Source organism: Nannobrachium achirus (assembly GCF_963921795.1).
Source record: "Nannobrachium achirus genome assembly, chromosome: 3".
In the NCBI taxonomy this organism is placed as follows: Eukaryota; Metazoa; Chordata; class Actinopteri; order Myctophiformes; family Myctophidae; genus Nannobrachium; species Nannobrachium achirus.
In genome coordinates, this window is record NC_137812.1 from 43,120,755 (window position 1) to 43,133,237 (window position 12,483).

General features: G+C 44.2%; 1 protein-coding gene across 2 annotated transcripts in view; it reads right to left on the reverse strand.

The window, feature by feature from the left end:
* Positions 1-539: 539 nt before the first annotated feature.
* klhl5 (kelch-like family member 5) overlaps positions 540-12,483 on the reverse strand; it is a gene marked incomplete at its 5' end in the record, with an annotated part of 54,507 nt that continues 42,563 nt past the window's right edge. For both annotated transcript variants that reach the window (XM_080721179.1, XM_080721180.1), the window contains 7 exons: positions 540-631; positions 3,848-4,019; positions 6,679-6,816; positions 7,825-7,899; positions 9,727-9,813; positions 10,483-10,558; positions 12,173-12,397. In XM_080721179.1, coding sequence (XP_080577305.1) covers positions 575-631; positions 3,848-4,019; positions 6,679-6,816; positions 7,825-7,899; positions 9,727-9,813; positions 10,483-10,558; positions 12,173-12,397 — 830 coding nt within the window. In that variant the 3' untranslated portion in view covers positions 540-574. The remainder of the gene's footprint in view (positions 632-3,847; positions 4,020-6,678; positions 6,817-7,824; positions 7,900-9,726; positions 9,814-10,482; positions 10,559-12,172; positions 12,398-12,483) is intronic.

Sequence of the window (12,483 nt, forward strand, 5' to 3'; positions counted from 1 at the left end):
ATTTTCAGATCAGCAATAATATAGTCTAATAATTCCTTTAGACTATAAAGTTCATTGGAATACAAATTAGGCCTACTATTGGCCTACATTGGTCACATTTCTTGATTCATCGACAAACCTTTTACCACCTCAATTGATTGTGTCAAAGCATATTTTTTTTTATGATACTGAAAGGTTTGATATTATAATTTTCTATGTAGCATTTGTAATGTCATGATAGAAATTTGCACTGAAACACTTGGAAGGAGACATGGCTCGCGGTGGGCGGGCCTGGGCACCTGGTGGAATTCCTCGATATTTCTTACATCCAGCAAGTTGATCACAAACCCACAACCGTAACATTTCATATTGTGATGAACTTCTTTTTCTTTTAGGACAGTCCATTTAGCCTCTGAGGCTTTGTCAAAAAAAAAGAAAACAAATCAGTTCATTTTGATGACTGGGACGTGGTTCACTGTGGCCTCCTGCTGTCGCCGACACGCTGTCACCCACGGTGACCATGCCAGCTGGACAGAGGGACTGGAGGGCGGTGATGAGTTGTGGGCGTTCCGTGTCATGGGTTGTCTTGTTGGGGTCACAATTTAATGGCCACCACACATGCCCCGGCCCGACCCAGACACAGAGGCGCCACCTGCAACATACAGAACATTCACAGCTTTACACTAGCCCAGGGGTCTTCAACAGAGAGGGGGTCTGGGACCCCAAGGGGGTCCTCAGAGTTACTACAGGGGGTCCTCCAAATCTTCGTTTTATATTGACGATTTGAACCCTAGAGTCCATGTTCTGAGAACTCTAGCCAAAAATAGCCGACCTACAAGCTCACAACGCCTCGCGCTGCGAGGCGTTGTGAGCCTGTAGATCAGCTATTTTCGGCAAAGAGGTTGGTGTAGAGGGGAAAAGAGCACACTAAGTACAGAGTGAAAGGTCAAGTTTATTAAGTATTGATGGTTCAAGTGGTTAAATATCTGAAAACACAAAATGACATGAATCCAAAATACACTGATGATCGTGCTGTCAAACGATTAAACTATATGGAATCTATGATAAGGTTGTGGGGGTCCCTGCTTCATCTCTCTCTCAGCTAAGGGGTCCTTGGCCTGACCCCTGCTCTAGGCCATTAAAGCGCCTTTCAGACGGGAGGCGGTTGACGTGCACGTGCTCGCAGGCGGCAAGAGCTGGATTGTAGTCATCTTTGTAAATATCGCCTCATCTTTGTAAATATCGCCTCATCTTTGTAAATATCGCCTCATCTTTGTAAATATCGCCTGGCGTTTACTCGTGGAGCGGTTGTGTTTTTGTCTCCACCGCCGCGCGATCCCCGCCGAGAACCAACAACTGATTCCTATTTCTCTTACTTTATCCAACCTTTCATATTAAACTTATGTTAACTGACTTGTGATCTTGGCTCACCACCAGGTCACCAGTTCATTTAGTGCACTGCTTCTCAAGTAGTGGCCTGTGGACAACTAATGGTCCATGGCATGATTACAGCTGGTCCAACTTCACTGAATGATGACAGATGAATGAGTTGCAGATGAATAAATTAACACTGAGGATATTACTGTGTACTGTGTAGATGCACATTAGTTTTGTGACCTTCACAATTAAAGTAGGTGACGCTGTGATAACAAGAAAAAATCTGCTACGTGGGTTGCATCCTGATGGCTAACCTATCCAGTGAAAAAGTGACTGCCAAGTTAATCAATAATGTCAACCAACGAATTCATTTCTTGCTTTAGACTGTGCTGTAGTTCTCAAGGTGGAGTCTGGGGACCCCCAAGGGTCCACAAAGGGGTTCTAGGGGTTCCCCAGCGAACATACTGTTAGTTAATCTTCATTATTACATCAGAGAACATACAAGAATAGCCATTATGACTTTCACTTGCTATCTCGACTGTATACTGTAGTACAGCGACAGTAAAGAAATTCTGGCCCAAATTACAAACCATGGTATTATTCTTTGCTACAGAATGCCTGTATCCGATATTATTGGACCAAATCTAATCTACGACTAACAATACATTTTTTATTAGATTGTGGTACCCAGATATAGAAATCTCATCAATGGCAATGAGGGCCCTTTGGCCTAATGCATATCTAATTGGGGTCCCTTGAAATGAAACAAGATGAGATGAGATGCATTAAAGGGAGCGGTATGTCTTCCACACTTTATTTTATGTTTCCTCAATATCAATATTTGATTGTTCCCCCCTGCCAGTCATCTAATCTAAAAGAGAATCTCCACACCGGTGGTTATTGTAATAGTCTTGGGAGACGGCTGACAGATCGGCGCTGAGGCGCGCAGGAGGAGCCGGCGTAGCGAGCACAGAATCAGCATAATCACAAAATGGTGCCAGGGTAAACTGTGCTGTGTGCTGCTCGGGGCTCTCGCAGGGGAACAGAGAAGACGGTTAACTTTGCCTCGGGAGTCTTCCCCCAGACGTTCACACTTGATCTTCCTATGCTTCTGGGGGCCACTCCCTTCTGGGCCCCCCCCCCCCCCCCCCCAATATTTAGACTCCCTCCCTCCGTAGCGTTGCTGTCGGGTAGAAACCTTGTATGTCCAAAACCTTTCAGGAAATGGAAAAAAATTAACCTGTGTTCTAATTGACTCAATGTGGTTATGATGTAGCTCTTCGTCGTTGTCGGATGAAAACCTAGTATGTCCAAAACTGTTCGTTTTGCATTTATCATTTTAAAAATGATTTAAACTAGTGAAAACAGCCGATCTACAAGCACACTTGTAGCTTGTAGATCTGCTGTTTTTGTTACTTTTGTGCGACGGCCTTGTATGATGAAGCAGGGCTTTGCTTTGAGAAAGAACGTACACATTTGAAACTTGGGAGATACGAGGTTTCCACCCGACAACGACGTCTTGTTAATACTTTTCAATGGTTCAATAGACAGAATTAACCACTTTCCTACATTTTTGGAAAAGCTAAAGAAGCCGATCTACAAGCTCACAACATTGCAAGCTTGTACTGTAGATCTGCTATTTTCGCATTCATTTACGAGAGTATTTCAAACAGTTGAACTACGGAGATACAAGGTTTCCTCCCGAACAGCAGCTGTATTCCAGCGGGCCGGGCGTGTGGCATATTCTTTGTAGTATGACAGATGGCTCTATGAAGCCTCCTCAGAGAGCGGGCGGGACGGGACATAAAGGAGGACTGTGATAGAGGAGGCTGAAATCCTGCTGAGCAGAGCCCAACCCCAGCCCTCACAGCCTGCCTGCCTCCTCTGTTGTAGTGCTGTGTACCGGCGGAGCAAGGACATAAGCATGGAACAAAACACACATTTACATAACAGTGAAAACAATATACCAGCATTATGTAGCACAATATACCAGCATTATGTAACACCTGGAAGCTCATGCTTCCAGGTGTGTGTACAGTGTGTGTGTGTGTGTCTAAAATGACATATTATTGCAGGGGTCTTCAACGTTTTCAGGCCAAGGACCCCTTAGTCGAGAAAGAGATGAAGCAGGGACTCCCACAACCTTTTCATAGATTCCATAGTTTCATAGTTTGACAGCACAATCATCAGTGTATTTTGGATTCATGTCATTTTTTTCCCCACAGATATTTAACTACTTAAACCGTCAATACTTAATAAACTTGACCTTTCACTCTGTTCTTTGCCAATCTACAAGCTCACAACGCCTCGCAGCGCGATGCGTTGTGAGCTTGTAGATCTGAAGTGATTAATATAAAAAAGGAGAAAAAAAGCTTCTATCACACAAAGATTTGGAGGACCCCCTGTAGTAACTCTGAGGACCCCCTAGGGGTCGAAAAGCTTTGTATTATTAGATTAGATACTGTGTGCATGTAATCATGTGCATGCATACCTGCGTCCACTCATTTGTCTGCGGGTCGTAAGCTTCTACATTGTTGAGGTACGCCTGTCCGTCATAACCGCCCACGGCGTAGAGACGGTCGCCAAGCAGGCAAACGCCGACCGCGTCCCTGCTGATGCTCATGGGAGCGACCACCGTCCAAGTGTCTGTCTGAGGGTCATACCTGCACACACACCACACACACACACACACACACACACACACACACACACACACACACACACACACACACACACACACACACACACACACACACACACACACACACAATATAATTCAACCCAGCAAAAGCAGAAACCCATTATTCTCCGATTAACATCAACCTGACACTTATGCGCACAGGCGAACCACAACCGAGACTTATTCTATCCACTGTGGAAGATCTACAATCTACAATGAATTGTTATTGTGAGCAATAACGGATCCTCCACATCTGCTCAGTGGGCACAGTGACAAATCACACCAGATGCACACCCACACTCACACAGTGGTGTAAATTAACTATATGTACTTTTACTAGAATTATTGAATGCTTTAACCAGTGAAAAATAGCAGATATACAAGCTCACAGCGCGGCACCCGTGCTGCGAGCTTGTAGATCTGCTATTTTTGAAAAAGTCGTGAAAATGTGTGCAAATCTTTGAATGTATGTATTTTCAAAGCGAACGTTCGTAACTCAAATTTTGCTTCTGGGGGGTTCCTGGAACTAAATATTTTGAGATGGGGGTCCGTGGCAAAATACATATCATTTTGGGGGTCCTTCACATGAAAAAGTTTGAGAACCACTGACATAGTAGTCTCTCAAGAACAGACTAACTGAGCTCCAGTTAAGTGAAAAGGACCTTTTCTTTGACGATGGCTGGCCAGATTGCTGACATAGAAACATAGGTTTTTCAAAAAACCTTAGAAGGATTCAAAAGACACTTATAGAATCGGGTCAAAATTCAAATTTTCACGATTTTTCAAAAATAGCAGATCTACAAGCTCGCAGCGTGGCACTCGGTGCCGCGCTGTGAGCTTGTATATCTGCTATTTTTCAATATTTAAAGCATAAAATAATGATACACAATAGTGTGTACCCGTTCTAAATGGGTTAACTATGTACTTTTACTTAAGTACTGTACTTAAGTACATACTTCAGTATTTCCACCTTTTACTTTTACTCCACTACATTTATTTGAAAACTTTAGTTACTAGTTACTTTGAAGATATAAATTATAACATTATGAAGCATACATGAACCTTTAGTCCTATTTTATACCTTGGCTATTCATGGCGACGTGTTGTGAGCTTGTAGGTTGTCTGTTTTCAAACATTTCGTACTTTTCCTTTTGGTACTTTAAACACTTTCATAAGTAAGCCTCGCTGAGCCACAATGCCCATAGGATAGGGCCGTATGTCCTGTTTCTGTAGTGTGAGGCAGCTTGATGTACAAGTTACACCCGCTGGATATGACGCTAGTATGTCGCAAGGACTTACCCCCCACTCCAACTCTTGATGCTGAGTGCCAAGCAGGGAGGCAGTGGGTCCCATTTATCAGAGTCTTTGGTAAGACCCGGCCGGGAATCGAACCCGGACCACCCAGTCTCAGGGTGGACACTCTAACCACAAGGCCACTTTCATACTTTTACTCAAGTACATTTTGAATTCCAGACTTGTAACAGAGTATTTCTACACTAGTAAGACGCCTCAGGGCGACATGCGCCAATTCTTGGCCAATCTGGCCAGTGATGTATATCGGACCAGTTACCCATATATGGAGACCCCTGGTACCCATATATATGGAGATCCATGTACTGTATATGGAGATATGCTGTGTGAGCCCAAACATGCTTACTCAGTTATTTGTCAAAGTCCTATGATGTCTATGATCTTTATGCCCATACATGGAGATCCCTGTCTGCAGAAACAGCCACACAGATATGGGCTGACTGTCTTGGCCATCTGTCTTGGCCGCGACCGCGGTTTTCCCGGTGACCCTGAGTGCAACGGTGGGGGCCGATGGGCAAGGACTCAGGAGGGTCACGAGCTTATGAGAAACAACTAAAATAAGACCTTAAAATCTGGCGAAAACAGTTGCGTGCATTAGCGCAAGATGACGATAAAGGAAATCATTAAATGGAAAACATTAAATTAACTTCTGAAAAGCCTACTAGGCCTTAAAACCTGGAGAAAACAGCTGCGTGCGTTAGCGCAAGATTAGATGAGGATAAAGGAAATCATTAAATGGAAAACATTAAATTAACTTCTGAAAAGCCTACTAGGCTCTAAAACCTGACGAAGACAGTTGCGTGCATTAGCGCAAGATTAGATGAGGATAAAGGAAATCATTAAATGGAAAACATAAAATTAACTTCTGGAAAAGGCTTCTAAGCCTACACTAGCCTACTAGTAAAACTAGTGGAACCGCGATCTTGCCATGTGTGAATAATTGTGGTTGTAAACAATAACACAGACAATATAAATCCTTAGTCTAGTAGTGGGAAGAAGAGGTTATCATCATGGCCCCAAATAACTTAAATATCTTGCAATAGGCGACGAGTCTCTTACGGAATCGGCAAGAGTACCTCTCAATACATAAAGCTATATAACCTCTCCATCATCGGCAATAGTCAGTGTTGTGTTCCCCACACTCCCGTGCCCCCACCGTTGCGCTCAGGTTCACTGGGAAAACCGCAGTCGCGTCTTGGCCATATGTGGATTCTGTTAGCTGTGAACGTTCACATAGTAATCTGAATGATCTAAATTAGTATTTCCATCACTGCACTCACTCCCTCACCTCTCCACACAGTCACTGAGACGTGATGCCAGGGATAACTCACCTCTCCACACAGTCACTGAGACGTGATGCCAGGGATGAGGCCGGGGCATCGTGACCTCCGATGGCGTACAGGAAGCCGTTCCACGTGGCCACGCCCACGCCACCGCGCCGCTTGGCCATTGGTGCACAGCCACTCCACCTGGGACCAAAGGTTAAAAGTTAAGTTGCCAACGACTTAAGGGCTGTTATTCGAGGGCATTGCAAGAGGGCCCCAAAATAATTGGAAAAACACCAAGATTTTAATGATGATAATATAACAAAAATGTAAAAATGTAAAATGTAAAACTTAAACATTTTAAAAATGAGTTTTCTTTGTGATCCCAATTAATAGGAACTTGAAGTATAAAACATTAGTTCCATTGATAGAAGTAATTAAAATAAGATCTGCTCTGAAAAAGCACGTGGCCCACCTATCTGACCACTTAGCACAGCAGCCCTAAGATTTTCAAGTGGGTCCTGATCCAGAAAAGGTTCAGAACCACGACTGAGAAGACGCAAATATGGCAAAAGCTCAGCTGAAAATATGTCTTTCTTTCTTCTGGTTGCCTTTTGCAGCTCCCCATCAAAAACCCACGATAATGTATTCAGTGCACACAGGTGATTACATGCAGTCTGCTTAAGGCCCTCCAAGGTTTAACTGTCTGCTTTGATACGGCTGAAGATCACATTAGTAAGTCAGGATGTCCTCCATTAGGACCAACAGAGAGGAGACTCCACATTAAACCACTTTAATGCTAGCAGCTATTCTGGGTAATGTTTTCAAATTCTGCCCGAACCTACCCTACCAGACCCGACGTTTTCGGGTCTGATGTATGCTAATTAGCAGATCTACAAGCTCACATCATGGCACACCGTGCCACGCCGTGAGCTTGTAGATTGTCTATTTTCAACAAAGAGATTTTGTGTAGAGAGAGCAGTGGTTCTCAAATTAACATCTTGTCCTGTGTTTCTTAAACTGAACTGAGGAATGTTTGCAGCTACTGGCACCAAATATTTTCAGATGGGGGCCCGCTTTCCAATACATACATACATACATATTTAATTTAGGGGTCCATGGGGTCCATGTACCGAGCCAACTCAGGTCAAGTTTACATATACAGAGGTTTTAAGTGTTCATTGTAGTGTAATGAAGTGCTGTGTCTCTGACCTGTTAGTGTGGGGGTCAAAACACTCCACAGAGCGCAGGCAGGCTGAGCCGTCACGACCTCCTACTGCGTACAGCCTGGAGACACACACACACGCACACGCACACGCACACACACACACACACACACACACACACACACACACACACACACACACACAGTGTGTTGTTGCATGTGTACCACAGCAACACATTCAAAACCAACACACACATATGCACCACTGGTGGCCTTACATACTGTATGTTTCGCTTGAAAAGTGCCCCTGGCTGACATGCGAGAATGATTGACTGGACCACATGTTTATGTATGTATAGTATACTCAGTATATTGCATATACTGTATTATGGCATGCTGAGGTTACTTTATTCAAAGATGACACACTGGACACCGGCTCAGCATTAGCACAGTCTAGTAGTTGCTGAGAATAGTAAGTTCTCCTCATTCCAAGCTAATACTCTTTGTTTCAGTTTATTCTTCTTTTATTAATTAATAACTAAGGGATTGTGTGGATTGTTTCTGTGTTGTGCTGTCCATGGTGCTGAAAGTGCACATAATGGTTTTAAAGTTAGGCTGAAATGGAAAATGTGGTTTTAACCCTTTTGGATCACATACTCGGTGATGTCTATATCTAGCTGAGATGTACTCGCTCAACGTTACGTTACATGCTATCCTGTTTCATTCGGAAATACGTCACAATACAGAGGCTAGATACTACAGAATGCTGCAGCACACCTGGTCTTCAAACTCCAAGTCTCCCCCTTTTGCCTCCCCTTCGCTGGCTTCCAGTTGCTGCCCACACCCAGTACAAAACACAGGTGAAGGCAATCAAGGGCATTGCACCCCCATCACTTCAAGACATGACACAACTACACACCCCTTTCCAGTTCATTTTAGATCAGTTAAACACAAAAAGTATGTTCTTCCCTTCCCTAAAACACCCTGGCCACAGCTACCGTACACACAGCCTAGACTCTTCTGCCTACTGTCTCCCAAATTATGTTATAAAATCCCCTTGCAGTCAGAACTGCAGACTCACTCCCCATCTCCCCGCTGCAGTCTAAAAGAAATCACCTTGTCAGACTCCATCTCACTCCCTAGATCTTTGTCATCTTTTTTGGTAGATGCTATACCATATGGATGCAAACCAACACGAATCCTCAGTTTTGTCCCATCTTTTCTCTTTCTTGGGAGGGCCCTTGAAACAGGATCCCAGATGCTTAAGGCCACCACTGATGCAACAATCCCACACAGCAACATCCCATTTCAATTTAGTGACAGCGGAACAGACTGGATAAGCGTGTGTGTTGGGGGATGAAGTGAGGAGGGTAAAATCAATCAGCCAGTTCTCTTGGGACATCACAGCCCTAACCAGTGTGCATGTGCATGTGACTATGTGACTGTGCATGCACACACACACACCCAAGTACATTGATATTTGTGTCTGGAGGGAAAAGGAAAAAGCCTAACTGAACCAGTCATCCAAGTAATAAGCTCCATCAGGCAAAACGTCCAGATACAGTAAACACACACACGCACACACACACGCGCGCACACACACGCACGCACGCACACACACTGTTTGGCATGCTTAGCTCTAGGCTATTGCTACTGTATTAATTAACATCTATAAAGCCGTTCTCTGTTGCCTCTCTCCGGGCGCTGAATAATATAATATAGAATAACACCACATTTACTGCGATGCTAATAACTTCTGCTGTGAAAGGAGGTTATGATTCATGCTTGACTCTCACCAGAACCTCCTATCATTCTGCTTCAGTGTACGGTTGCACTAATCTGCGCGCGCGTGTGCGTGTGTGTGTGTGTGTGTGTGTGTGTGTGTGTGTGGGGGTGGCTGGGTGGGTGTGTGTGAGAGAGAGAAAGAGAGCGTTTCCTTGCACACTTACTTCCCATTGAGTACAGCGACTCCCACAGTGCTCCTGGGTGTGGACATACTGGCGATGAAGCTCCACTGGCGAGCCTGGGGGTCCCATCTAGGAGGTTAAAACATCTGTCACTGTTACATACACTGTGTAAAGTGTACACAGGAATGCGTCCATTTGGTTGTATCTGTAAACTCTCACAATTACAACTGGATAAATTAACACCGATGTTTACTGTGTAGAGCAGAAGCTGACTGACTTATTCCAACTAAGGATATCAGGTCAATGCCTCCTAGGGATGGGACGCTAAGCGATATTATCGTTTATCGTGATAAAAAACACTCAAGATGATCGTATAGTGGAGATTACATTTATCGTGAAATCGTCCTCCGTCATGCACTGGGATCAATTCACCCTTTATTTGCCAAAGCTGCATATCCGGTACCATTTAAACCCTATATTGGTAAAATGTACTTATAATATTATGTACTTGATACAGTCTTTTTTTCACTCTCTACAAAATCTCTTTGCCAAAAAATAGCCGATCAACAAGCTCACAATGCGTCGCGTTGTGAGCTTGTAGATCTGACATTTTTTGGCAAACGTTCCACTCCACGATAATGGATGTTGGGGATATTTGTGATTATCGCGATAATATCGTAAATCGTGATATGAAATGTTCATATCGTCCCATCCCCAATGCCTCCTCTGCAGTCTGACAAAACAATAATCACGGTTTTGAAACAGGATTTGAGTAAAGTATAAGCATGAGCCCCCTACCTCTCTACTGTGCTGAGGTAGCTCCATCCATCATGTCCTCCCACCGCATACATGGGTCCCTCTAGGACTGTAACACCTACACCATCAACATGTACACACGTCACATAATGGCATCTTGCCAGAGAACCTTATCTGATTGAATGAAGCACACACACACACACAGATGGCTGGAGACCAGTTTTGTGTCTTTATGGTACGTACGTACCGGTACGTACGCGCCCACACACACACAGACACACACACACACACACACACACACACACACACACACACACACACACACACACACACACACACACACACACACACACACACACACACACACACACACACACAGCTCATTAAGCATGTTTAAGACTGCACGGTTGGACAGCAGTGTGATGACACCTCGGTAGTAAAGGGTTTATCTAGCAGAACATCTGTAGCTCCAGATGTGTGTTTGACCTCCCTTCTGGACACACAGCCTCATCTAATCTTGTCATAATATCTCAGTTCCAAACAAATGTGAATTTTATATGGTGTGTGTGTGTGTGTGTGTGTGTGTGTGTGTGTGTGTGTGTGTGTGTGTGTGTGTGTGTGTGTGTGTGTGTGTGTGTGTGTGTGTGTGTGTGTGTGTGTGCGTGCGTGCGCGCATGTGTGCACATGAGCATGTGCTCATGTCTCATCTGTGAAAAAGGAAGATGCGAAGGAAGGCGTTTCTTCAACATTCAAATACTGTAAACAAAGCAAGCAAGACCACTGTGTCAAATGTAACAGATTTTCTGTTTATATTCACTTTAATAGCCGAGGCTCACAACGCCTCGGCTATTTTCACAATGTCTGCCTCTAATATTTGACAATTTGGCCAAAGTTTAATTTGTTATTTTAGAGGTATTAAAAAGTCCTTAAATTGTCACTTTAGAAATGGGCAGATACGCTCACTTAAACGCTGTGTTGGTTTGTTTACTGTTGAGTGAGAAAACAATGTTGCACATTAATCATCTGGGGATCCCCAAAATAATTTAGGGACCCCCCTGGGGGTCTCGACCACAGGTTTGAGAACCACTGATCTAGAGGGCTTTGGCCTTTAACCCATTTAGAACGGGTACACATTTTGTGTATCATTATTCTATGCTTTAACTATTGAAAAATAGCAGATATACAAGCTCACAGCGCGGCACCGAGTGCCACGCTGCGAGCTTGTAGATCTGCTATTTTTGAAAAATTGTAAAAATTTGAATTTTGACCCGATTCTATGAGTGTCTTTTGAATCCTTCTAAGATATTTTGAAAAACCTATGTTTCTATGTCAGCAATCTGGCCAGCCATCGTCAAAGAAAAGGTCCTTTTCACTTAACTGGAGCTCAGTTAGTCTGTTCTTGAGAGACTACTATGTCAGTGGTGCTCAAACCTTTTCATGTGAAGGACCCCCAAAATGATATGTATTTGGCCACGGACCCCCATCTCAAAATATCTAGTTCCAGGGACCACCCAGAAGCAAAATTTGAGTTACAAACGTTCGCTTTGAAAATACATCAGGTATATTCAAAGATTTGCACACATTTTCAAGACTTTTTCAAAAATAGCAGATCTACAAGCTCGCAGCGCGGCACTCGGTGCCGCGCTGTGAGCTTGTATATCTGCTATTTTTCACTGGTTAAAGCATTCAATAATTCTAGGCCTAAATGGGTTGATAAAACAACAGGTCTCACCCAGTCCGTGCCTGTGTGTGGACATGGGGGGCATGACGCTCCAGGTCTTGCTGTGTGGGTTGTAACACTCCACCGTGTTGAGGGTCTTCAGGCCGTCCCGCCCGCCCACCACGTAGAGGTGGTCGTCCAGGACGGCCACGCCGAACTGCAGCCTCCGGCCACTCATGGTGGCCACCTGCTTCCACACGTCCTGACGGAGGCAGTACTGCTCAATGCTGGTGGCACCTGGGTTTAGGGATGAGACGATATGAACATTTCATATCACGATTATTGGGGGCGGAACATTTGCCAAAAAATAGCAGATCTACAAG